This window comes from Enoplosus armatus, chromosome 17 (assembly GCF_043641665.1).
Source record: "Enoplosus armatus isolate fEnoArm2 chromosome 17, fEnoArm2.hap1, whole genome shotgun sequence".
Taxonomy (NCBI): Eukaryota; Metazoa; Chordata; class Actinopteri; order Centrarchiformes; family Enoplosidae; genus Enoplosus; species Enoplosus armatus.
Genome location: NC_092196.1, coordinates 15,917,519 through 15,943,068, shown reverse-complemented (window position 1 = coordinate 15,943,068; position 25,550 = coordinate 15,917,519). Strand labels below are relative to the sequence as shown.

The 25,550-nt window shown below is 43.9% G+C and overlaps 1 protein-coding gene across 1 annotated transcript; it reads right to left on the bottom strand.

Annotated features, from left to right (window-relative positions):
- Positions 1 to 1,631: 1,631 nt before the first annotated feature.
- On the bottom strand, positions 1,632 to 25,389 carry ttyh3a (tweety family member 3a). Its single transcript, XM_070923484.1, has 15 exons — positions 25,331 to 25,389; positions 24,642 to 24,824; positions 21,636 to 21,805; positions 19,445 to 19,556; positions 19,072 to 19,292; positions 17,927 to 18,022; positions 17,053 to 17,125; positions 16,261 to 16,336; positions 9,560 to 9,615; positions 8,801 to 8,893; positions 7,897 to 7,989; positions 7,009 to 7,145; positions 5,448 to 5,621; positions 4,924 to 4,999; positions 1,632 to 1,784 (listed from the first exon to the last, which is right to left on the bottom strand). Exons 2-15 carry the CDS (start codon positions 24,765 to 24,767, stop codon positions 1,713 to 1,715), a joined length of 1,575 nt encoding a protein of 524 aa, XP_070779585.1. The 5' UTR covers positions 24,768 to 24,824; positions 25,331 to 25,389; the 3' UTR covers positions 1,632 to 1,712.
- Between the last annotated feature and the right edge of the window lie 161 nt (positions 25,390 to 25,550).

The window sequence follows — 25,550 nt, the reverse complement described above, 5'->3', positions numbered from 1 at the left end:
GCACAGTCTCAAAAAAATCCCCTCTACAGGTCAAAACGCACATCTAAGAGAAGCAAGTCGAAGCATCTGAAGGATCGGCACGCTTCAACAGCTCAGCAGGCTTCCTTCTCTCTCTATAATCTGGAAAGTGTCACGTTATCACAATCCCTTCACAGCATCCACTCACTCTTATCTAAAGTTGTTATAAATGCTAAAACACATTTGTCAGACACTGCACTGCCAACGCATTAAGTTTCTCCTTTAAAATTCTCTTAGAAACTGCGATATGCATATTTTCATATAAACTTGCATTAAGACTCTTGTTGGGACAATCAGCGAGAGGAATTTCTAACTCTAAAGATAAAGATGAGAGTCAAGGATCTGTGTGTGTGTGTGTGTGTGTGTGTGTGTGTGTGTGAGAGAGTGTGTGTGTATGTGAGTGTGTGTGTGTGAGTGAGTGTGTGGACAATTCCCAGTTCTGTTAAGGGAGATGAGGCTTTACAGGAACACGGAGAGAATAACAAGCAGTCTGGTGAAGAGGCAAATTATCGTAAGAAGTCTGGCGTAACGCTGCAGAAGACATCGCGCACAGCTCCGCCCTCCTCTGCTTCACCATCGTCTTCAAAAGGGCTGTAAAAAAAGTTCCTGCTTCCAGTGGTATAAAAACTTCTCGTCTTTGTCAAACTTGACATTTTTATTCTTTTTTTTTTTTTTTTTGGAGATGAACATCGTCATCCCGCTGTGATTCTTCTTGTCAAACAGCTGCATTTCCATCATGCAGCTCATCAAGTCCTCAGAGAGCATGTGCCAGAATCAAGTTCACAGCTTAGTTACAGTCACTGCTGTGGAAGAGTGGCTCATCAATGTATTTTAAAAATGCCACAGGAAAGAACAGTGTCCCAAGAGGGGAAAGATTTCAGTTTCAGGCCTGTAAGACGTGCAATACTGCAGAAAGAATGGTCCCAGACATCCGATTGAATAACAAAATGCAAAAACAAGCCAATGTTCATGTGTGACATACAGAATGGCAACATTAACTGGAGCGGAAAGTCTTACTGGTTGACTCGAACAGAGCAGACTTGCATTTGAAGTTCCACAAGCAGAAAGAAAACCTGAGGAACTGAGATGTCGCACTGTGAAATGAATCTATTCTACGACTACTAGTTGGATATTTGTTGAGCGTGTTATGTGAGAAATAATGTTTACACTTCAGGTGGGAAGAAACCAGTTGATTCCTCTCATATTTACCTGTAAGGCATTTCTCTGACTCTCCCACGGAAACGGGAGAGTCCAGTACAGTACAGTACAAAACAAAACAAAACAACGACCAGTAGTAATCAGTGTTAGTCTGTGAGCACTTCCAGAGTCCTCAACACCGCAATGCCTTGTTAGATGTGACACGTACGTGTCATGGTGCATTCATGCGTAAAGAAAAAAAGTTGGAGTGTAAAAGTCAGTCCAGGCTCCATCGCATCAGAGCTGCAAATGAATTCCCAGCATCAATGAAGAGTCTTGCAATAATAAACATCAGCCAAGGTTTGTGGAGAAAAAGCCTGTCCTGATTAATGAGATGAGACGCGATGATCTGCAGGAAGGAACGACCAGCAGCAGATCATTCGGGTTTCCATTTCAAGTCGAATGAGAAGGTGGAGGAAAGCAGGAGGAGGAGCGACTGAAAGGCGCGAGAAATAACGAGTGATGATGGCTGACAGACGGGAGGAGTCCAGTGTCGTCTACTGTGCTGGAGGGTTGTTGGGATCTGGTCGGCTGTTGGCCAGGTACTTGGCCCGCATGCTGGAGGTGTACTGTGGAGAGAAACAGAGAACGACACAGAAGAAAACGTGAGTCATGATTTATTGACTCTTTATAGTAAAAAGAATTCATCATAAGCAGCACAAAAAGGGAAAGATCCTGTCGTTTACAACATACTTTAAAACAGTTTTCTCATTATAATATGACTGAAAGTGAAAGACAGGTTTTAAATTGTTGGAAGAGCAAACGGATTCAAAGGCTCAGTGCTTTGATGAGAAAGACGAAAACCCGTCATTAATAATTATACACATACACAGAACACAACTCATTTATCAGATCATAGAAAATCCTACACGGATTACCTTCCGAACTAGTTACTCCAGAGAGCTGGAAGCTAAAGGGACTGTAAACAATTCAAATACAGAAAGAACATCACAGAGACAGCTACAGAGGACAAGGACATCAGAGAACAAGGAACTGGAGAAATGTACACCAGTTTAGAGGTTATTTATTTCACTTTCAACCCTTGGTGCACATCGGCAGGGCCGCTCATTCATACATTTAGGATGCACCCATGCATTTTGCAATACAGGCGATACACAAAGTACACAAAGGCTGCATTTCAAACTCATACAGAAACACTAAGTTGGTTTGGTTGTTTTTCCAATTGTGTTTTCAGGAACAGGGTATATTGTCGTATGTTGTGATCACCCTTCAGAGCCACTTGGACAGCCTGTTGAGGATGTGAACGCTGAGAATCGGCCCCAATATGGACTCGATGAAGCAACACGACTTACCTTGGATGGATGTTGGGTTTGTATTTTTAATCTCTACCTAATACTACAGGATTCATTTTAACAGTTTATATTTGAAAAGTACAGATTTTTTGTTAAAGTGGTGTGAGTTTACCAACTCTTGATTTTGAGATAATAAATCACTCAGCATACAATCGGGCTGATTGGTATAACTGACTCCGTAACACCTATAAGATGCAGGCGTGTAATATTTTACTCTTAACCTTAAGAATTAAGACCAAGCAGACCCACATGATCAGTGAAACGGTTTAACGGTTCCTTAATTTGACTTGATGTTGACTCATTGGTCACAGTGAGCCCCAGGGCAGAGTTACAGCTTCACATGTTCCTCCCAGTATATCTGTGGTGCAGGGGGGTCGGGGAACATGCAGCCCAGGGCCACAGGAAACAAACATCAGGTGAGACACCAGGTGGGACACTTAGGAAGAGTCAGGACAGAGGGGGGGTGGGGGTGGGGGGGTCCAGCAACCCTGGTGGGACCTGAATAGAGGGTGAGCAGAGCTGGGAGTTTGGGAGGTGGTACAGAGGAGGAACAGGCCAGCAGGTGGACGAGGCGGGCATGTTTTGTACCTGTTAGCATAGCAGATGAGGTTACCAAAACGATCTTGAACTCTCCGAAGGCTTTAACTGCCAGCTGTGACCGCTGTTACTGTCCGCGGCAGTCAAATACAACTGTATGGATTCGCAGGAAAAAAACAACAAAAAACGACAAGAAGAGAGTATAGAGAAGATACACAAAGCAGCGTCTTGGTCCAGGCAGACACAGACACCAGGGAGGAGAGGGTCTCTGGTAGAGGTTCAGGCCAGGAGGGGGCAGGAGGGAATGATTGAGGGTTGCTCCTAATACAATGCTCAAACACCGTTTCTACCTTTGCAAACTTTGCCAACTTGTATCAAGTCGCAATTTCAACTTCTTGCACACCATCAAGTCTTAAGTGACAGCTGCGCGTTTTGGAAAGAAAACACAGAATCCCGCTCACTGTCCATCCCTTGGACTCTTTCTATTGTCCACGTTTAAAGACAAACAGCACCATACACATGTAGGCTAAAGGCTCTCACCCGGGAACACTGAGCTCTTTTCCCCAGGTGAGAGCCTACAGTCTGTGTACGGAGCTGTTTGTCTACATGAACTTTGCCTGATGAGGTCTGAGGACCAAAAGGTCAATAAAATGAGTACAAGTGATGAACAGTGTGCGGGAATCTCAGTTCTCTTTCCAACTTTTATCAAGTAATAGACAGAAAACACTTCCAGATTATATTATATATTATATATATATATACACACACACATATATGTCAGGTGACAGTTTGACACTTGCATGTAGGGAGATTTTCGTTTTTCCTCCCTATCCATAAAAAAGTCAAGTCAAGTACTGCGCTGCCAGAGCTGGAAGAGATTCAGTGTGTCTCTCTATGTTTAGCAGCGTGGATGCTCACAGAAACAAGAGCTCTATATAAAGAATGATCTAATGTACTGGTTCTCCAACTGCCCAATTTCAATACTAATGTTCTACCACACTATCGTAATGCTACATACTGTTAAAAACATGCCATCATATCATCACCATGTATGTTTCTGTGGCTCATAAGTCGATGTGTATGCTTTCTGATGAGGTGCAGTGACACACAGCAGAGACACACAGCAGAGACCAGGGGAACCAAGAACCTTTTGAGGAACTCAGGAACTAAACCTGTGTTTCGACTAGAAGAACCAGGCACTACATTTAGTTCCTGTAGGATAGTTCCAGGTGTAAAATATATCCCTGCTCTGGGGTCAGTACTTTCTGATGGTTCAGGAGATATCGGGACTGACCGTCGCTGATTGGTCAAACACAGACACAGCGGCCGCTTCAACTTGTGTTCCGCTTCATTCTCAAATCAGGGAAGTACTGGGTGCTACTGGAATTTATATTAGAACGAGGGGCGGACATTTTTCAATACTAGAGAGAGAGGGAGAGAGAGAGAGAGAGAGAGAGAGGGAGAGAGAGAGAGAGAGAGAGAGAGAGAGAGAGAGAGAGAGAGAGAGAGAGAGAGGGGAAGCAAAGTGAATGAAGGTGAGTAATAAAACAACTGATGATGGTTTCATGTTCTAAAGTGGAAAAAAATGTAAAGAACAACAGGGTGACTTTATAAAAATTGTGTTTCAAACGACGCCGTTGTTGTTTTTTAATCCGTTATTGGTCTAATCTTCAAAGTTCTTCAGATGCGGTGGGAACACAGGAACCAGTCCCTAGTTTAGTTCCTGAGTTGAGTTCCTTTGGTTCCATAGTTCTTGGAACATTTTGGTAGAAAAAGGGCTACTGGTCAGTCTCTCACAAAAAGCTGCCAAATGACCCAGAGGTGTTCGTACAGTTCTTTCAGGTAATGTGACACTTACCGAGGGCGGAGGAGACTCTCGTCCTATCAGAGGCGTGTTTTCACAGCGAGAGTTCTGGAAGTTGGCGTTCTGAGCCCTGTTGAATTAAACACACAGTGAGATCAAACACAACAAGCTAAGAAGTGCATAAATCTCTGCACGCTGCTTTAAAGACATGAAACAGTATACTGTATACATGAAACTCTCCAAGTCAGTTTTCAGCATACCGAGGCCTTCCAACACAGAGCCAGAAACATGGGGATCCCCTCCCCCAGTTTCCCTAACACTGAGCCTCACTCAAGGCAGAGAGCTTTGGGTTTCACAGGCATCACAGCTGGAGAGCAACAGCTGCATTTGTTGGCCACTGCATGACTTTCTATAGGAGAGCTTAGGGATATGAAACTGGCTCCTGAGTACATGAGGTATCTAATATCAGCCTCACTGTGCACATCTCAGGCTGGGCTGTGAAAATAAATTATCTCCCACTTTTGTCTTTCACTTAGTGCAGCTCTCTATTCAAATTCCCTGAGGCGGTGGTGACTTACATGTACTCAGTGACAGGTGCGTTGCTGACGGTGTGGGCTGCAGCAGGGATGGAGGTCTCGCTGCCGTAGCTGCTGCCACAGCTGTACAGGCTGGGCATGTGGACCCGGTACAGGTTATCATGGTTTTGCCTTCCCCCGTGGCTCAGAGACTCATCCTCACTGTCCTCCTCGCTCCTGCAAACATCATCACACAACACTGTAAAACCACCACCAGAGGGACCCCCTGTGCTATCCGGTTGATGACAAAGGAGCATGAAGTGCCACGTGGTCACGTTTTGTGTTTATTCTCAAGTCACATTTTGATTCAATTTCCTCACTGCCCGAGGGAGAGGAGACAAGATGAAGTCTCTGCTGTATGAAGCAAAGAAGATGCAGTTTTCCACTGACCTTAATGGGACTGAACAAAGACAGTAAAAATAGCCTTGTGTAATTGGTTCAGTTTCTGCAGGAAAAGTAAGAGCCCTCATTTTGCATCAGGACAATAAATGCATCCGTTCACGTTGTCAAATAAAAGCAGTACCCTGCTTCTGCAGCGAGAATGTGATTCCACTTGATTCTTTTCAAACAATGAAGCTCAACAGTGCATGTGAGATAACAATAACGCACCGAACACCGTCTGTCAAAACAGAGCAACAATGACAAGACATCATGGAGCCTGTCTCCCTCTAGTGTTCATCTGCAGGCTGTTTCCTGCATATTTAATCTATGAGATCATTACAATACATTTATTTCCTCAGTTTGCATATCAGAGAAAAGAGTGACTTAGTCATCAATCAATTAATAATACTAATATTACTAGCATTTGTAATCATAAATCTCCATATAATTCCAGATGGGGTAAGAGAAATTAGTATGCTTGCATCATTATAACTGATTGTAAAACAGAACAAGCTTAGCAGGGACCACTGAGAAAACAGACTGGTAGCGTGTAAGCCTTTGCTTTATAACAGGAAGCTCCAGCTGAGATCAAACTGATAAACATGCCCCCCAATGGTTAGGAGGGATCAGTTAATTATGTGGTGCAGCTGAGCTGACGGCTGTGCCTGGGAAACCATTTTCCTCGTAGCCATCCTGCAAACCTTATCTGCTGCCGATAGGACAAAGAAATGCGAATTATTTCACCCCTCAGCCGCAGAAAAAGACACCAGCTCAGGCGGTGGTTATGATAGATTTAGGCCAACTCTGCACAATTAGAGAGGATATCGGGAAGCAATCTATTTGAGGAAGCAGCTGGTGCCTTCTGGACATGTCCCAGTGGTAAAAACAGTCTTTGAACCACAAACAAACAGAAGTCTTCCACAAAAAATAATCATCTTTTCCTATCTGTGTAGATTCGTCCTGAATTACTTTGTCTGCTTCATTCCCATGCCATAAAAACAAGTGCCGAAGTGCGAAGAAGAAGAAACGCTATAAAAACCATAATTAATTGATAGGCTTACCCTCTTCAATTATTTCTCACTGTGTACACAGTCCTGCACACAAGCTCAGCTTAAAAGCTTTTGCAGTGGTTCCTATGTGGCTGTGAGCTGACGGGTATATAGGTGGCCAGTGGATGTCTTACCTCTTGGCCTGCCAGGTGTGAGGCACACTGCAAACAATCGAGCTGAACATGAGAGCAGTGACGAAGGAGAAGAACACAAGGTAGATGAGGCCTTCCAGTCCGTCATAACACAGTCCCGTCATGGCCTGGACGTAGTCCTGCAAAAAGGGGAGAGACCAGTTTTATTATAGCAGGCATGACCAGATCCAGATCAGAAAGACATTTGAGAAACCTCAGATGGAAAGTGCCAAACAAAAACGCAGAGCAGAGGTAGTAAAAGTCAAGAGTTTCTAAATTTTGGCATGTGGATTCTAAAAGCATCCGCTGTGATTTCTCATTTAAAGTAGGTCAAACCAATGAGCTCACGGTTGGCGAACTAGAGGGAAGGCAGAACACTTTTACCCAAGTTTGAAGCACTACGCTCCACAATATCATGCCTGAGAATCTCAGCACAGCAGAAACCCATTTCGTATTCTACTGAAGAAACTCTAATTTTCATGAAATAATAAGCTTTGGCGTGGTGACAGGGTGGGTGTTTAAGAGAAAAGGCAGAGCAGAGAGCAAAAGGAAAGTGCTACACTTGCACATGTGCACTTGGAATTTGGAAGCCACAGAGAGACAATCCTCCAAAGCTTCGCGATAGCCAAGTACTTGTCATTCAGCCAGCTTCATAAATGGTACATAGCCAGCATCAGTTGGACAAGAACTTGCATACAGGAAGGCAAATGTTATTTGTGGCGACAGGTGTAGTCAGCTGCACAAGCATAAAAAGAGGGGTGCCTTTATACAACTAAGCTGCACGACAAAGATGTCACAATAAATCAATCGCCAGGCCCCTTTTTTCATCAGACATGGAGCAACTCCACAGTGACAATGTCCTGGTTTGTAAGTCTTCTCCTCCCTGCTCACCATGTGCAGGCTGCGGCAGTCCACCAGGGCCGTGAGCTGATGTAGACTGATCTCTGTGGTGTTCAGTATCCCCTGTATCTCTTCCAAACTTCCCTGGAAATGAATGAGGGAGAAAATACACAATTTGAAATGTTAAAACAGGCTTATCTTTCAATCCGGCACCGGGGTATGCTTGGATGTCATAGCCGACCATAACAAAGACATCTGAGAACAAAATAAATTAGTATGATTCTCATTGTCTGCAATACAAAAATGCAACTACGTGGCTAAGAATAAGAAAACGCTAACATTTGCAAAACAGAAGCAGGTGTAAAGTAATTAATTCACTGATTGTCCATTCGAGACACACACACACACAGATGTGTCTTTCATCAATATTCAACAGTACACAGCAGATTTTAATGTATGATACATTTTAATGGACTGCTTCCCTTCTTCCTCCAGTTCTCATTACAGCTCCAGCGGAAAATATGTCTGATTGCCGGATATAAACATTTCCACCACCTCAGCACATTTCTGTGTGTGGGTATGTGAAGTGAAATATGCCTCTCTCTATTCCCAATGTCAGCTCTCATTTGTGCCTCTGTCAACACAGTGTAAGGACCAGCTCTGGACAATACCACAGTGTTGTATTGACAAGGGCCAGTGAAAGCCTAATGCAGCTAAATGGACATAATGCAGGTCCCAGGTGGGCCGTCAGCAGATCTTTATGTGGACAGGTGCACTTCACTTCTCTGCAGGTCAGTGGTTTGGTCCCATTCACTGGGATATTCTGTCATCACAAACGCTACAATAGTACAGGACAGCTTGTGGCCTGGGGGTGGGGTGTGGGTGTTTATGGTAACAGCTACCCTGTAATGTGGCATTTCTAGTGAAGAGTGTATTGGTGGGGCTAGAAACATACCTTAGTTTGTTTATACTCTCTGGTGGCAGAGCGCAGCAGTTCAGACACGTCATCCTGCATCTCCACTAACGCTTTGTGGCTCCCGGAAAGCTTCTGAAATAAAAGTATGAATACTGAAGCAGCCCAGCACATCTCAAAAGTAGTTCCTTTTTTTTTTATCACAACCAACTGCTTTCATTTGTCTCCCTTTGTAGTCAAATGGACGTCTAGTGGAAGCATGCTGACAGCTAAACGGCTTACGTACTGTGTATATAGCTTCCTTTTCTTTATAGTCATACTAACAATAGATGCCTGGACTTCAGCAGCACTCAAACGTTTTAATTTATTCATGTGGTTTGCAAGATAAAATAGGTACTCCATTAAGGCAAACTATAGATTAACTATAAAAGTGACATTCTTCTTCTCTAGCGTCTAACACACATCCTCTGGTGCCAGCTCCTGCTATCAGCACGGACACACAGGAAAAGCTGCTCTGCATCAGTTTTCCTGCGGGTAGAATGGGATGTATTGTACTACTGCATGGAAAAAAGTCCTTCTTTGAGGCAATGGGAGTGACTCATTGTGCCCACTTGAATTCTTACCAATAACAAGGTCATACAGCATGCAGACAATATGTCTATGATATTATGACTGCTGAGATCTGAAAATCAACATCACATTAACGTTGATTTGGAAAGCTACCAGTCAGACAGCTTATGGGGATTCATCTGAAGGGTAAATAAACATGCAGAAACAAAGTTAGCAATATATGCAACAAACCTGCTGGAAGGGGTTAGTTTGTTCCAAACTGCAACTAAGGTAGTACTGCAGGATATCTGTGAACAAAAGGACAGAACAGAATATGTTAGCAGAGACACATGAATTCACATGTAGGGCTTTTTTGAGCTTTGTACACACTGTTTAAGGACCAGAATGAGCACAGTGCACCAGTGATACCTGCTCATTCCTTTATCACTAAAGAAAACGTAGTTATGTCTCTTGATTTTGTTGTATTGCATGTTGCATTGTGCTTTCTCTTCCCCGAGTCACTTCTTCAGCCACCACTGTTTTGATCCGGGAAAACCAAGGAAGACATTTTATTTTATTTTCTAGCTCGGCCTCGTCGTGCTCCCTGCTGCCCTGTTAGAGCTCGGCTGCTTCTGTAACCGCGCACCTGCTGAGCTAATCCTGAGCTCTGAGGTGAAATGTTCCAAAAGAATAAAGTTCACACATTTTGTAACAGTATGAATTAATGTGTTTTTCTCTTGACGCAGCAACACTTAAGCAACAACAGAGCCCACAGCTACTGAGAGGCTTAGGTATAACCGTCTTACTGCAAAACAGCACAATGAGCGGTTACATCAGCTCTGGAGTTATTGTTCATTTACAACATGACCAAACTTGTATTCTGCTCACAGTTCACCATGCAGCAAAGCAGATTGTAATTATGGGTTTGGACTTTCACATGCTATTACAACCCACTCCAGCTACTCCTAACTCACAGCAGTGAGTGGGAGTCGATGAGAAATCCTAAGTCAGAATCAGAATCAGAATCAGAATCAGAATCAGAAACTGTTTATTGCCAAGTAACATACATTACAAGGAATTTGCTGTGGTCTGAAGGTGCTATTGTTTTGATAACAAATAAGTAGAATATAAAAGCTAAAATAAGAATAAGAATAAAAATAAAAATAAAAAAAAAAAAAAAAAAAAAAAAAAAAAAAAAAAAATAAAAAATAAGATAAGATAAATAACAACAGTGCAGTGACCAGAATAAAGTAAAGTGTCCAGATAAAGTGTCCAGTAGGGGGTGGGTGCGTTAATGTAACGCAGTGGGGACAGGGGTGATGTACGTTAATATAACGTATAGCTTGTGTTTGTGTTCTGGGGGGGGGTCAGTGAGAGTTTGTCAGGTTGACTGCAGAGGGGAAGAAACTGTTTTTGTGGCGGGAGGTTTTGGTCCTGATGGACCGCAGCCTCCTGCCAGAGGGGAGGGGGTCGAACAGATGGTGTCCGGGGTGGGAGGGGTCGGCAGCGATCTTCCCTGCTCTCCTCAGGGTCCTGGAGGAGTACAGGTCCTGAAGAGATGGAAGGTTGCAGCCGATCACCCTCTCTGCAGAGCGGATGATACGCTGCAGTCTGCGTCTGTCCTTGGTGGAGGCAGCAGCGTACCAGACGGTGATGGAGGAGGTGAGGATGGACTCTATGATGGCAGTGTAGAAGTGAACCAGCATTTTTTGTGGCAGGTTAAACTTCCTCAGCTGCCTCAGGAAGTACATCCTCTGTTGGGCTTTCTTGATGACGGAGCTGATGTTCAGCTCCCACCGGAGGTCCTGGCTGATGATGGAGCCCAGGAAACGGAAGGACTCCACAGTGTCCACTGCAGAGTCACACAGGGTGATGGGGGCGGGTGGGGCTGCGCTCTTCCTGAAGTCAACAACCATCTCCACTGTCTTTGAAGCGTTAAGCTCCAGGTTGTTGCTGTTGCACCAGGTCACCAGATGGTCAATCTCCCACCTGTAGGCAGACTCATCCTCTCCAGAGATGAGTCCGATGAGGGTGGTGTCGTCCGCGAACTTCAGGAGCTTGACAGACTGGTGACTGGAGGTGCAGCTGTTGGTGTACAGGGAGAAGAGTAGTGGAGAAAGAACGCAGCCTTGAGGGGAGCCGGTGCTGATCGTCCGCGAGTCAGAGACGTGTTTCCCCAGCTTCACGTGCTGCTTCCTGTCAGACAGGAAATCTGTGATCCACCTGCAGGTGGGGTCAGGCACGTTGAGCTGGGAGAGCTTGTCCTGAAGAAGAGCCGGGACGATCGTGTTGAAGGCAGAGCTGAAGTCCACAAACAGGATCCTGGCATAGGATCCTGCAGAGTCCAGGTGCTGGAGGATGTAGTGTAGAGCCAGGTTGACGGCGTCGTCTACAGACCTGTTGGCTCTGTAGGCGAACTGCAGGGGGTCCAGCAGAGAGTCTGTGATGGATTTGAGGTGGGACAAAACCAGGCGTTCAAATGATTTCATGACCACAGAGGTCAGGGCGACGGGTCTGTAGTCATTTAATCCAGTGGGCCCTGGTTTTTTGGGGACGGGGATGATGGTGGAGGCCTTGAAGCAGGCTGGCACGTGGCATGTCTCCAGTGAGGTGTTGAAGATGTCCGTGAACACCGGAGACAGCTGATCGGCGCAGCGCTTCAGGCAGGATGGGGAGATGGAGTCTGGTCCAGCAGCTTTACGCGGGTTTTGTCTCTTGAAGAGCCTGTTCACATCTCTTTCAAGGACAGACAGAGGTGTTGATGCTGGAGGAGTGGGGGGCGCTGTGGGGGGCAGCTGTGGTGGTAGGAGGTGTGAGAGTTCAGCCCCAGGTGTGATGAGGGGGTTGGGGCTGTTGGGCTGGAGCTGGTGGGTGATGGTGTGGGGGATGGTGTCAGGACTGTCCCATTGTCTTTCAAAGCGACAGTAGAAGTCGTTGAGGCTGTTGGCGAGGCGTCGGTCGTTAGCAGAGTTGGGGGCTCTTGGCTTGTAGTTGGTGATCTGCCTGAGCCCCCTCCACACAGAAGCAGAGTCGTTGGAGGAGAACTGGTTTTGTAGTCTCTCTGAGTACAGTCGTTTAGCTTCCCTCACCGCCTTGCTAAACTTGTACTTGGCTTCCTTAAACTCTGCTCTGTTGCCACTCTTAAACGCCTCTTCCTTTTCCAACCTCAGCTGTCGCAGTCTTGCTGTGAACCAGGGTTTGTCGTTGTTGTAACTCACCCTGGTCCGAGTTGGTACACAGCAGTCCTCACAGAAGCTGATATATGAAGTCACAGCCTCTGTGTACTCATCCAGACTGTTGGTAGCAGTCCTGAAAACATCCCAGTCAGTACAGTCCAAACACGCCTTCAGGTCCTCTGCAGCTTCACTAGTCCACTTCTTCGAAGTTCTCACAACAGGCTTAGAAAGTTTTAATTTCTGCCTGTATGTGGGAATCAGGTGGACCATGTCGTGGTCAGAGTGTCCCAGTGCAGCGCGGGTGACGGCGTGAAAAGCGTTACTGACTGTGGTGTAACAGTGATCCAGAGTGTTCCCCTCCCTGGTGGGGCATTTAATAAACTGTTTGTATTTTGGGAGTTCGTGTCTGAGATTACCTTTGTTAAAGTCACCGAGGACAATAACTAAGGAGTCCGGGTTGGTCTGCTCCGTTTCCAGTATCTGATCGGCGAGTGCGCGCTGTGCGTCCTGCACGTTGGCCTCCGGTGGAATGTAAACACCGACCAGAATGAATGAAGCGAACTCACGGGGGGAGTAGTAAGGTTTACAGTTTATGAAAAAGGTTTCCAGGGAAGGAGAGCAATGCCGTCGGATCACTGTCACGTCGTTACACCAGCTGCTGTTGATGTAGAAACAAATACCTCCACCCTTTGTTTTGCCGGAGAGGTGCGCGTCGCGGTCCGCTCGGAGTAGCTGGAATCCGTCCAGCTGCAGCGCCGCGTCGGGAGTTCTTTCCCCCAGCCATGTCTCCGTGAAGCACAAAACAGCAGATGAATAAAAGTCCTTGTTTCTCCTCATCAGCAGCTGGAGTTCGTCCATCTTATTCCCCAGTGAGCGCACGTTAGAGAGAAATATTCCGGGTAGCGGTGTGCGTTGTCCTCGCCGGCGAAGACGCACGAGCGCACCGGCACGTTTCCCTCTACGTCGGCGTTGAGCTGCAAAGGTGAGAGCACCTTTGACCAGAATGTCCCATAAAACAGTTAAAGGTGCCAGAAATTCGGGAAACAAATCCACTGGAGATGTTCCCCTGATGTTCATGAGCTCTTCTCTGGTGAAAGAGCTCCGTGAACCAAAACAAAAAACACTGTTTACAAACAAAACAAGGCAAAACAATGCGCTCCAACAGACCGAGGCAGCCATCCGCGGCGCCATCTTATCTTCTGTCTAAGTGACTTAAAAGCTTCAGCGATGTCCACAAATACAAGCTGTGAGAACGCGGCCACCGGCCTGACACACTGTGTAAATGACGTCCACCCTCACTGCTGAGCCACGAGCTTGTTTCCCACACAGTTGAGCAAATTCATGAGAGGAGGATTTCCGGTATAGAGAAGTACATATCAAGCCAGGATCTGTCACACATACGCCCACACACATAAATACCAGGAAGAGTAGATTCCTGGTCTGAGTCTGACTTTTGGTAATGGATGGAACATCTGATGCCTCATCATGAGGCTGGGTTCAGGTCTTGTGTCACTGACATACAGAATAAAATATTGCTGCCAATACACAGTGGGTTGAAAGAAGACTCATTTATGACTTATAATGATCAAGCAAAAGGAAGCACCTTAATATAACTATATCATTACTTTTGCCACTGTTCCATGTAGCAGAAAATGAAGAATTGGTGATGTCCATAAAGTTTCAGTTACACTGACTTGGACAAGACCAGGATATTGTTCTGTTTTACAATAAGATTGATTACACTGGGGAACACAATTTTTGTTGAGTTAGGTCTGACAGCTGTTTTTAACTAATGTTTGGGTGCGGAATCCAAAACTGATCTCAGTTTTTCTCTATCACGTCAAGTTTTTGAACTATAGGATCCCCGTTTTCTTAAAAAATATGAAAAATACTGTACTTAACAGATATGTGTGTGATAGTACTGACCTATTGGGAGCTGCACACACCTCTCACCGCACTGTCTCAATTGTGACTGCACAAACAAGTTGCCACATAGCTGTAGATGAGTCCTGGCAAGTCTTACTACAGCTAATCAGTGGAATTTTGCTTATCTGGAGGGTAAGCTTTGGAGAAAAAACTTGACGTGCTAGAAAAAAACTGACTGCAATTTTGGAATCAGCATGCCAATTTTAGTTTTAATCAGCATAAAACTCTAACTCAACAGAATTTTTTTTTCAAATTGTTACCCAGTGTTATCATTGAGCCACGGCTTCGGGCAACGGCCACAAAACACCTTGTTTATTGGACAGAGATTTGGCAGCACATTATCCCACGAGGTTAAAAATGTTGGCAGGTTAAGGGAGTCAAAATCAATCTAGTTCCAGTCCCTGGAGCTTGTGAGTATTTTGTTTGCGGTTTTATGTTTTCTAAGCATGCGAAACTGCTAGCTACTAGATGCCAACCAAACTGAACAAGCAAATGTTTTAGAGAGATGAACCTCCTCAAAATAAACTTGTGAACTTTACTTGAGTGAATACATACTTAAATATAGTTGTGGTAGAAGTATTGAGGGAGTTATTCGGCTTTACAATTTGTGATTTAAAGTCCATCTTTTTTCAGAGATGCAGCTCGTCATAATCACTGCTGCTATCGTTTATAAAGGATTTTACCAACGAAACCATCAGAATAACAGAGAAATACTGCTGCAACACGAAAAATAACAATGAGGGTTGTTGAAATGATGCATGTTCAAGAAAATATAACAGCTATCCTGGGGAGGAACAATAAATCCACTGTAGTAATAACACACTTTGTTCTATCCAGAGATTTGTCTGGTGCAATCTCAGGAAGGCGTGAGCTGTGAAGGGAAAATATAAAACTGAGTAAGATGTTCCCTTGCCAAGGCCTACATTTGTATGTAAACGCAACCTAAATTTTAAAGACAAATAATATCTTGGGGTTCGTAATCATGTGCTATGTTTAACATTCATTTGCAATATCACCACAATAGGAATAAACTTGACTCCATTGTCAAAATAAAATAAAGACTTCTTTCAACGGGTGAATAGTTAGTTACAGGGGAAAAAATAGCACTAAAAAGCCCCATACTGCATGAATCAGCCCTGAGGCACAATACAGCTTCATAGCAGCAGCATAATGCAGCTCATGGTTCAGGAGGAATCACAGCATGCACAGCTGATGCTCTGCTATGACTAACCAAAATCTTGGTTTGTGTATTCAGCAATCACCATATTTTAGAGAGGAGTGCACAAATTGTGAAACTGATGTTGGGGGAAAAAAAGCAGATCAAGTAGGCAGGGAGTCCTCTGTGTTTTCATTTCTAAGCAGGACTGAAGAGGGATTCAGGAAATATATGGCGTCTCTGATCCTCTTCTCCGCTGCTCTTATCTCCCTCATACACTCTGCTACACACACACACACACACACCCGAGGCACAATAATTGTTCCCTTACACGCATCCCATCACGAGACAGATTGGGCAATTACTAAAACAGGACGCGTTAGAGAGGCTTCTGTACTGCGTAAAAAGGGAGCCCACTGCCCTCTTGACCCTGCTGCAGATGTGGCAGTAATTTCAAGAGGCTTTTTATGGGCCATGAACAAGACCAAGCCCCGCTCTTTAGAACAATGTCGTCTCACTGCTGCACAATAATCAGAGCATTGAGACCAGGAAGGGGGAGGAGATTAAACAGCTCCGGCCAACATGTCCTCTTCAATTTGCGATGACTAATATTCACCATTTTAAAGAGTCGTCTGAGTCGTCAACATGGTAGTCTCGGTACCACATGAATGATGCTTAGTGTCTGTGATTCATACCTTGCTTGATGACTCTGTACTGGTTTGCCACTTTGGTGACATACGTGTCAGGAGCAACGCAGAAGTCACTGGAGGTCTAGAAGAACAAGACACAGTTGTAGAGACACTTTTATTTTCACTGCATATTAACAAGTCTTCACAAACACAAAACTAGATGTGAGCTTTAAAAACATTTTTACAGTGTGACAGGTTGACCCCATGTCAGCTGAGAGCAATCACACAATCTAAACCAAACATCAAGTATTTTTTGTCTTATGGCTACAATGCTAATCCTAATGATGCTTGTGATCACAGGTCCCACCACCATTACTGTTAAGGATTTCTGGAAAACGAGCATGATTTGTGACATCACAACCAGTTTGGAGCCAATCATGGTCCAGTATGCAATTTAGTCAAGTGTGATGAGGAAACCTGAAGCCTCTAGTGCACATAACCTGAGAATGGACTTTGCATCCAGCAGTTAAACTAGATTAGTAGACACATTTTTTATGGATTTTAACAGACAAAATATTAGACACAAATTATTATTAAATCAGAGGATTTCTATATGTATTAAAACATGTCTATCTCTAGGTTCATGTATTGCCTTGAAGTTATCATATAGGTGTTTCTATTTTTCTCATCACTCCACAGTTTATCAACATCTTGACTTTTCAACTGAACTGATCAAGAGAAATAAAACACCCCTGCCTTTTGGCTGTGCACACACGAATATGGTGTTATCCAATTATACGTAATGAACTGTGCAGCTTTACCTGGAAAACAGGATCACGCTCTGATGGAGACACTTACCGCAGAGACGGCCAACTCCATCCCCAGGGAGACCCAGCTGATTACCAGAGCCACTACACCAAACAAGCACACCCTGGGGAGGTCAAGAGGAGGTGAAAAGTTTAAGTACCTCTAACCTGCAGTGTTGGAGCAATACTATTCAAATGTACAACAACAATCCATATAGTGAAGAGGGAGATATGTTTAAACTAATTAAGTTGGTCCTTTAGTATGTGTCAAGCCTTCACATGCATCACATTGGACCAGTTTTCTTTTGAAAGTAATATTTAAGTAATTATTAAGTAATTATTTAAGTTAAATGCAACTAAATAATGACGTGCTGGAAAAACTGTACGGGAAATGTGTGGAATAGGAAAAAAAACAACATCAACAAACTACTGGCTGAATCAAATAATAAAAATATTAGGCAATTAACTGCAACTATTTGGCTTAGAGAAGCTTTTTTGCCAAAACCTGATCAAAAATGTGCAGTGATAAGAAGGATTAATGTTAATATCATTTTCTTTGGCAGTGTATATTATTTTAGTGCCTATAAAATGCAAATTGCCTTTTTATAGCTGTTTTATTTAATATAAAACAGTAACCAAATATATAGGGGCAAACCTGTAGATTTAAGTGTGTCATGAAGTGTCATTAATAATCACTAAAATACTGAGGGGGTGATGCTTATGCTAAATGAATTGTGACTGGACTGATACTTCATAGAGCATGAAATCATCCTGACTGAACTGTAATGACAAGGTGTCCCTGATCAGCTGAAGGCTTCATGTTCAGTAATTGCCATCATTCTGTGACAACAGCTGAAATAATTTCCCAGGGCGGAAGCATTTTCCCTTCAGTGCTCTGGTGGCCATGATCTTGTGATGAGACTCACCCTATAAGCGTTCCCTTGGAGTTGCGAATGAGGCCAAACAGCACCAGAAGGCAGATGAGGACGTCGAACAGTAGCAGGCCTATGTAGCCGAGCCACCTGTGAAGACAAATGTCAGTAACAACAAATGGCCAAGAGCAGCACAGCGTACCACCTCTCAATGGGGTTAGGAGTCGTGTTTCTGACTACCTGGCGAATGCGAATGTTTTTGGTTTCAAACACCTCCTGAGGAAAATATCTGTCTCTGTAGTTGCTGAACGTCCCACTATGTTCACCAGCTCATCGCTAACTGTGTCTGTGTGCTGAGCAGGTAGCGTGCAGTGGGTTTTTAGAGCATTTTCACGAAACACAGCTGCCTGCTGCGGCCAGAAACGACGCCATGAGAGCAGCGAGAGTGGACCAAAACAGTCAAGCTGCAGCCAGACAGTTAAACAATGAGCTGAAACTCGCTATAAAGCTCAGTAAAGCAGAAGGGAGCTGCAGTTTCAGGTGATAATCCTCTGCAGGTTCATCACTAAGAAAGACCCCTTTAACATTGTGATTAATGTTGTTATTATAAAAATATCAATTTTAGCCACTTCAAGGTTAAACTGGATGACCTTGCAAACCCTCAATTTCCATTTACAATGTGCACCTTATATTATTTCTGCTTTGAATTCATTCTGTGAAGCCATGCGGTAAGCCACTTGCATATTTATATATTATTACCATAACTCTTCAATATTTTTCTACCAAACTGGGAAACTCAAAGCAGGTTTGATATTCTTGGTAAATCAGCTGAATAATGATATGCTGAACAACTACGACTCATTCCTCGCCGTCTGTGCTCGTGTCTGCTTCCTACTTGTGATTCACTCAGAGATTTTAATGCAGAAACATATCCAACACCGCCTCATCAGGGAAAAGACTAAGTTAAGATTCAACTTTTCGACAATATATGAACTCTTCACAAGGCTATTCACCGCCTGAAGGAGTGTGTGTCTGCATTGAACGTTTAATAATGAGATGTAGCGCATGAATCATGGTCTGTTGTTGTCTGCGATGCTCATATGCTTATCAACACTGCTGCTGCTGCTACCACTCCTTACCCTGCAGCATCAGACAGGAGCTGAAGTCTTTTGCTGCATTATTCTGTACGGCACGCTCACCTGTACCAGTCATACAGCTCAATCTTGACGGCCAGCTCCTCCAAGGAGATGTTGGTGTTGTCCCAGAAGGGAATCTCCACCATCTGCCTGACCAGCTCGTCCAGCTGGCCCTGCAGCTTTTGGATGATGGACAGGTAGTCCGCGTGCTGCGCATACTGGCCCTCAAGCTGTTGCAGATTGTCGTCTACCGTCTGGTTCAATGAGGATGTACTGTCATATACCTAGACCCAGCACAGGGACAAACAAGGTCATGATGGAGAAGAAAAAGGGGGTTCACAACACAGCTCTAGTGGTAGGGGAAACCAGGAACGCTCATGGCAGAAGGGCGATGAATTATTAAACATGTCGGTATAATTTGTGCTCTCACTCTTACCAGCTTCTGCACCCCAGTGATTGTGCGGTTAGCGTGGCGCAGGGAATACGTCAGCCGGTTCACTCCATCACAAGTCTCGCCGTTCCCATAGAAACCGACAGCAATGCCAGCGCTGAGGGGAGACAAAAGGAAGGGAGGGGAGACAGGGTGGTGAGGAGGAGGGATTAGCTAAAAAAGACACAGAGAGGAGACAGAGAGGAGAGCGAGCGAGGGGGATAGCGAAGCAGGGAGAGAGGCGTGTGAACTCTACATTAACCCTGTCGGTTCAGACCCCAGTCAACAGGCTCCTTTCAGCTCCAGCAGAAAGACTCCATACAGAACCATGGAAACACAGAGGAATGGACCAGCTATGCCCCAAACCCCACACTACGGCTGACAAAGGCTGTACTGAGCAGGAGCTCAGCTCTCATTTGCACAGACAGGCCTCAGGTCGCAGGAAAACTGTTCTGGCAACTGCATGGGAAACTATTTCTATAGGTACATCGAGAAAAAATCATATTTTAAAATATTCTGACAATTTATGTGCGTGCAATTCGCAATCCTCTATCTTGACATAGTGTAGAGTAAACGCTATTCACAGTGATATTGCTTTGTAAGTTCTCTACATTTCAAAAGTGACAAAAATAAACTCCCTTTCTGCGCTCTGAGAAGCAATTTGAAGTGAGAAGCGATATCTCTTCCTGTGTTGCAGCTGCTGGTATTTTTGCTAACCCCCATCCTATGCCAGAGTGGATTTGATCAAATAGGATGATGATAAGCGACTCACTCCAAGCTAAGTCAGACCAAGTCCAACAGCGTTCAGCCAACAGCCCTCAGTGAATCAATGGGGTTTTCTCTCTCCCTGGAGGGCTGCTAATCTCTTCCTCTCACACTCTGCAGTGTGAAAAAGGTGAACAGGGGCAGTGTCACAGCAAAAACAAAACCAACCTCCCTGCTGTGATGTGAACCTGTGGAAACTCTGCTCTTTCAATATTGGAGAAAACAACACTTTAAATAACTGTGAAAACACAGAAAAAAATGACGCTAATCCGAATATCATTAACAGTGGTGCAGTGCTGAGATGCCAAGCATGGACTCAAAGAACAAAACCAAACAAAGCACAGAAATGTATCTCTGAAACTTGTTTTTTCCACATTTGTGTGTGGGTACAAGCGCACACAGATACAGTGATTGTAATGCAGTTCTTGTACTCATCAGGTCCCCAAGCTCTTTGTGCTACTCTGAATCAACCGTGATGGCTCTCCAGTGGCCCATCAACACAAGGAGGAAAACAGGAAACAAATCCAGTGTTCGAGGATAGAAAGCATGTCCAGATGGTACAGCTCACACACTATCTACTTCAAAAATAAAAATAACAAAACATAAAATTGAAGCCAATATATATAGCACTCCTATAGTCTTCTGCAGCACTGCTGTGAAGTCCCAGCAAGATTGCAGAGTTTTTTGTGACTGCTACAAACTGAAATGGACGAGTATGCAGCAGTTTTATTCAAACATTACAAAGAAGTTGAATTGTTCATTATATGAATTGTTCATCTATGCAGTTTTGTGGCTGTCGGTCTGGGTGTAAGTCTTGCCTTAGATGGTGAGTTTAGGGTAATAAAGTGCTTTGGATTTCTTGTATTGTATTATTGTGATTACAAAATTGCATGTTCCTGGAGTTATTGTTGCTTGGTTTGGTGTCTTATGGATACAGAAGCTGGCTGTTTCAGGATAGGTCTCATAATTTACATCATTTAGCTGAGACCGGTCAGCTGTTGACTGATGCCCTTCCTCTTCCTGTATGTATGTTGTCTCTGGGTGTGTGAATGCAAAGTAGCTAGCATCAACAACACAACTGGTAAATGCCATTTGAACAAAATGCATTAAGTGTGCATCTTAAAGAATATTCAGAATCAGAATCAGAATTACTTTATTGATCCCTGGGGGGAAATTGTACAGTACTGGGGATCATATTCACTCCTGAGATATAGTTGCCTTCTTCTCTTTGTTGATTCTCTTACGAGACATTTGCAGCTGGACACGGCAGGTGATTCACAGCAAGATCACTCTATCTAGCTCTCTTCTCTTGCCATTCACACATCAGGAAGAGTTTAAATATATATGATATGATAAGATAACTATGCTTGGGGATGTGAAAACATGGACTGAAACCTCACTGCTCTGATTCTGATCCTGTCTTTTTACTCACCTGCAGACAAGTGTTGCAATGATGACACACCAGGCTGTGCAGCAGCAGTCAGCGCTGGGCTGCTCCTCATTTTTGTTCCGCCGGCAGCACAGACAAATTGAATAGAAGAGCAGGAACAGGAGGTCCAGGGCCAGACAGGCAAGCGCCACACCTCCCAGTAACAGGATGGACTGGTGGACAGAGGGACGGGGTTATGGAAACTTCATTGCTCATACCACTTTCACATCAATAACAGTGGGGATAATGGACTCCCAGAGTGTCCCACAGAGGAACATCTTTGTGTGCATCAGAAGCTTTCATAATTACACTCTTTGCAACTCAGGAGCATCCAATTGTTTTCATCTTTGTCCTAAATGAAACTGAAGAAGGTAAGTTTTGTGAACAAGTGAATGAGCACACACTACAATTAGGAGAAAACATCTCTAAAATAAGATGTCTCATCTTTCTCTGTGATTTGAAAAGAAAAGAAAAAGGTGACTTGATCTCTTAGAGACAAATGAAAAACAACAACCACAAGCCCTATGTTAAGCGATATACTATTAAAAAGAAAGAAGAATGGAGAAATACATACTTCCTGAAAAACTCAACAAGACATTATACACTGGCAGAGTTTCAAAACTAGCGGTAGAGCAATATACAATCATAATCAAACCTCTCAGCCAATAGCAGCACTTCCTATGTAGGTCAGACAGAGGGCCTCACTGTATACTCCTGAGGATTCGCAGCTGGGGCAGATTTCCATTCTGCCACTTTTGTTTGGTAAAAACCCATGCCTGCTCTATTTGTTCAGTTTTCCCAACGATGCATCACAGCGACTGACACGCCCTGATGCTGTGGTTGTCGACCTGTTCATGGCAGCGAGTGAACAAAAGTTCAGAGCACAGTCTTGATAACACAATTTCTGGAGAAACTCTTCCTGTGTCTCAATCCTGTTTAGTGTTGACTGTGATACAAACAAATGACGGGCCGGATAATCAGACCATTGAATGACTTGGCTCCTGTAGGTTGCTCCGCACAGTTCAACAGGGCTCACGAAGTGCAACAGCAATGCAGGAGTAAAAACTATAACCCTACTGCATGTTACTTTTGGTGCATTGCTTCCATATCATCTGTGCAAGAGGTAAGAGTGACAAAGTCAACTCAGGCCCCCACGGTTGCATCATCATGATATAGTGAGCACCACTAACAGTTCAGCCATCTGGACAAGTCAAGACCTCCCCCGAAGCCTGAGTGAGAGCATTTCCTTGACAATAATTAGCAGCCTGTCATCACAGTGGGTTAATAATTATGGTTTAGTGAGCTAGCCTAAGGATGACCTATTTCATGTTTTGCTCTTGTCATGATAAATGTGTGAATGGAGTGAGATAATGTGCCTTTAATAAAATTTACATTACTCCAACCATTCCATTTCCACTGAATATCTTCATCCTTTTAACAGTGATGTTGTTTACATTTAGCTTCTGGCTGCGCACACTGTGCGCACATTATCCAACCAATGAATCCTACCTGTATCCTAGCAGGAATCAATCAAAGGACCAATCAAACCTCAGAGAGCTTAACAATAACAACTGTGAGGTGGTACAATGATGGATCTTTTTCAGCAAATGGACTTCAGTGCCAACTCAGGTGAACCCTGGATTCCTTAAAATGCTCGTTTTGTCTAAACTAGAGCCCATCCTTCCCACTGAATCATGGAGCAACTGAAGAAATCTGACAGCAAATATCTGACACCCATACGAGTTAGTTAAAGTGACACAAGGATGTGATGGATAGTTTTACACCTTAGATTACTTTCATTTTAAAAACAATAAACAATCTGTACAAGCTTCAGCACATCAGCGCTGCTGACGACGCATGTCTGGAACACGTCTGGAACACGTCTTCCCGTTTCTGAGGAACTATGATTCACTTCTGGATTTTCAGAAGTGAATCACACTTCCACAGTAAAAGGGAAGCAATGTTATCTTATGACTTTCACCCATGTCTGCCAAATGTTCATTTTTTAAAATGAATATAAATAAATTACCCTCTATCTTTTATGAGACCCATGTGCCCTCAGTAGTCTCTGAAACTAGAATGCTAAACACTCATCACCGAGTTTCTCTGAGCCTTTTAAAAACCACAGCACCACCGAAGATGTGGTACTCATTTTCAAAAAACAATAAACAGTCCATTACCAAATGAAATGCAGACAATTGTTAACATCTTAAGGTCAAACGATGTTGGTACATTTAACTCTTTATAATGCCCATGACAAAGTAAACAAACCTCCCATCTTGCCAGACAACAGATTAAGTTAATTGAATCGTTGAATCAGCAGTTTCTAGAAAAGTTAATGCTGTGGAGGATAACAGGATATATGCAGAGCCATTTCCCTGAATCCTGTGGGTCAAATCTAAAGATGTCTGTGTCAATCACAGTTCTGAGCGGCATAACTTGCACACCAAGTGAGCAGGAACAGAAACCCAATGGCATCAACATAAATGAGAGCATACTAAATGCTACAAACCTGCCAAAACCACTACTGCAATAAGTAGTATCACTTGACCTACATTTAGAGATTACCTTTAATATTTACCAGGTGAGCTAATGCCATGCTGCTCTCCCCTGTTATGAAAAGGTGCTTCAGAGTGCAAAGTTATCATTATATGTTAAACAATATGAGGAATATGGCCGTTCAGGTCAACGTAGGCAACTTGGATCACTATTCAATGCCAGCTGGCTGGTGTCTGGAAAAGGTCAAGACGTGGATATAACAGCTACACACAGATGGTGACATGGATCAAAAGGTGAAGAGAAAGAACAGGTGCAAACAGGTCGTCTGTCACTGAGAAAAACCTTGTTTACTGATGTTTACTTTAAATTTAAGGCTGCAGACTTGGTGCTCCTGACACTGAACTCAAAGATTCATTGTAAACATCCCCGTAAGCATCTGAAGGATGCCTGGGAATCACAACGTCTAGGGTTATTTGATACGAGGCAAAGGAGTCAGTGAGGTGTTGTTACCTGTTGATAAGTCCAGTCCTCTGGTCGGAAATCACTGCTTGTTTGCTCGAACTTTAAGTTGAAATGGGGAAGTCTGTGTAGAAGGTTCACCCACCATGGTGGAGAGTAGCTAACCACTGCTGCCATGGCGAGTAAATGTCAATGAGATCCACTCACCAAACAAGCAAGCGAGGATGCTCGAAACTGTAAACAAAGAGGAGGATCCACTTCAGAAAGTCTGTCTGTGTCCGGGATGAAATGCAGATGCTGTATTGCTCATCTAGCATGAGAAAGGAAGTTAGCAAGCTAGCTCCGACTTCCTACTTTACTACCTAGTAAAGTTTAAGTGTTATTTTGTCTGTGCCTATCAAAACTATTCCATTATTCATCAAAATGGCAATCAATACATACTTTCAAAGCGGTTGTTACTATATTCTATCGTTTAGTATTTGTAATTACAAGCAGGACCAGAAATACATCTCGCTAACTTGACAATGCTTATGTTGCTAGCAGCTTGCTAACATTAACTAGTAGCTATAACCCCCGACGACCTGAAGCTTAGCAGAGCTAGTTAGCTTGTTAACCTGTCAACTTAAGTCAATGATATATCGCTAGCGGGGGTCCTGTTGTAATGTTAGCTGTAAACTCCCGAGTGCAGTGGTCCAATTAAATTTTGTTCAAAAACAGTGCGTTTTTTAAGCTAGTTATACCCGTAATGTAGCGAGCGTTAACTCGGCTAGCGTTAGCCGGTTTAGCTGCTGGTTAGTTCAGTCCGCTGAGACTCGGGCACGGAGGCGAATAACAACAAGAAGTCTCTTTTGTTCCAGTTGACATTCTGGTCTGCGGTTAGTTACATCCTGGTTTGTTTGGTTTGTAGTTCCTCAGTTCCTCTCTTGCAGCCCTATTCCACACTAACAGCTCATAAATCCT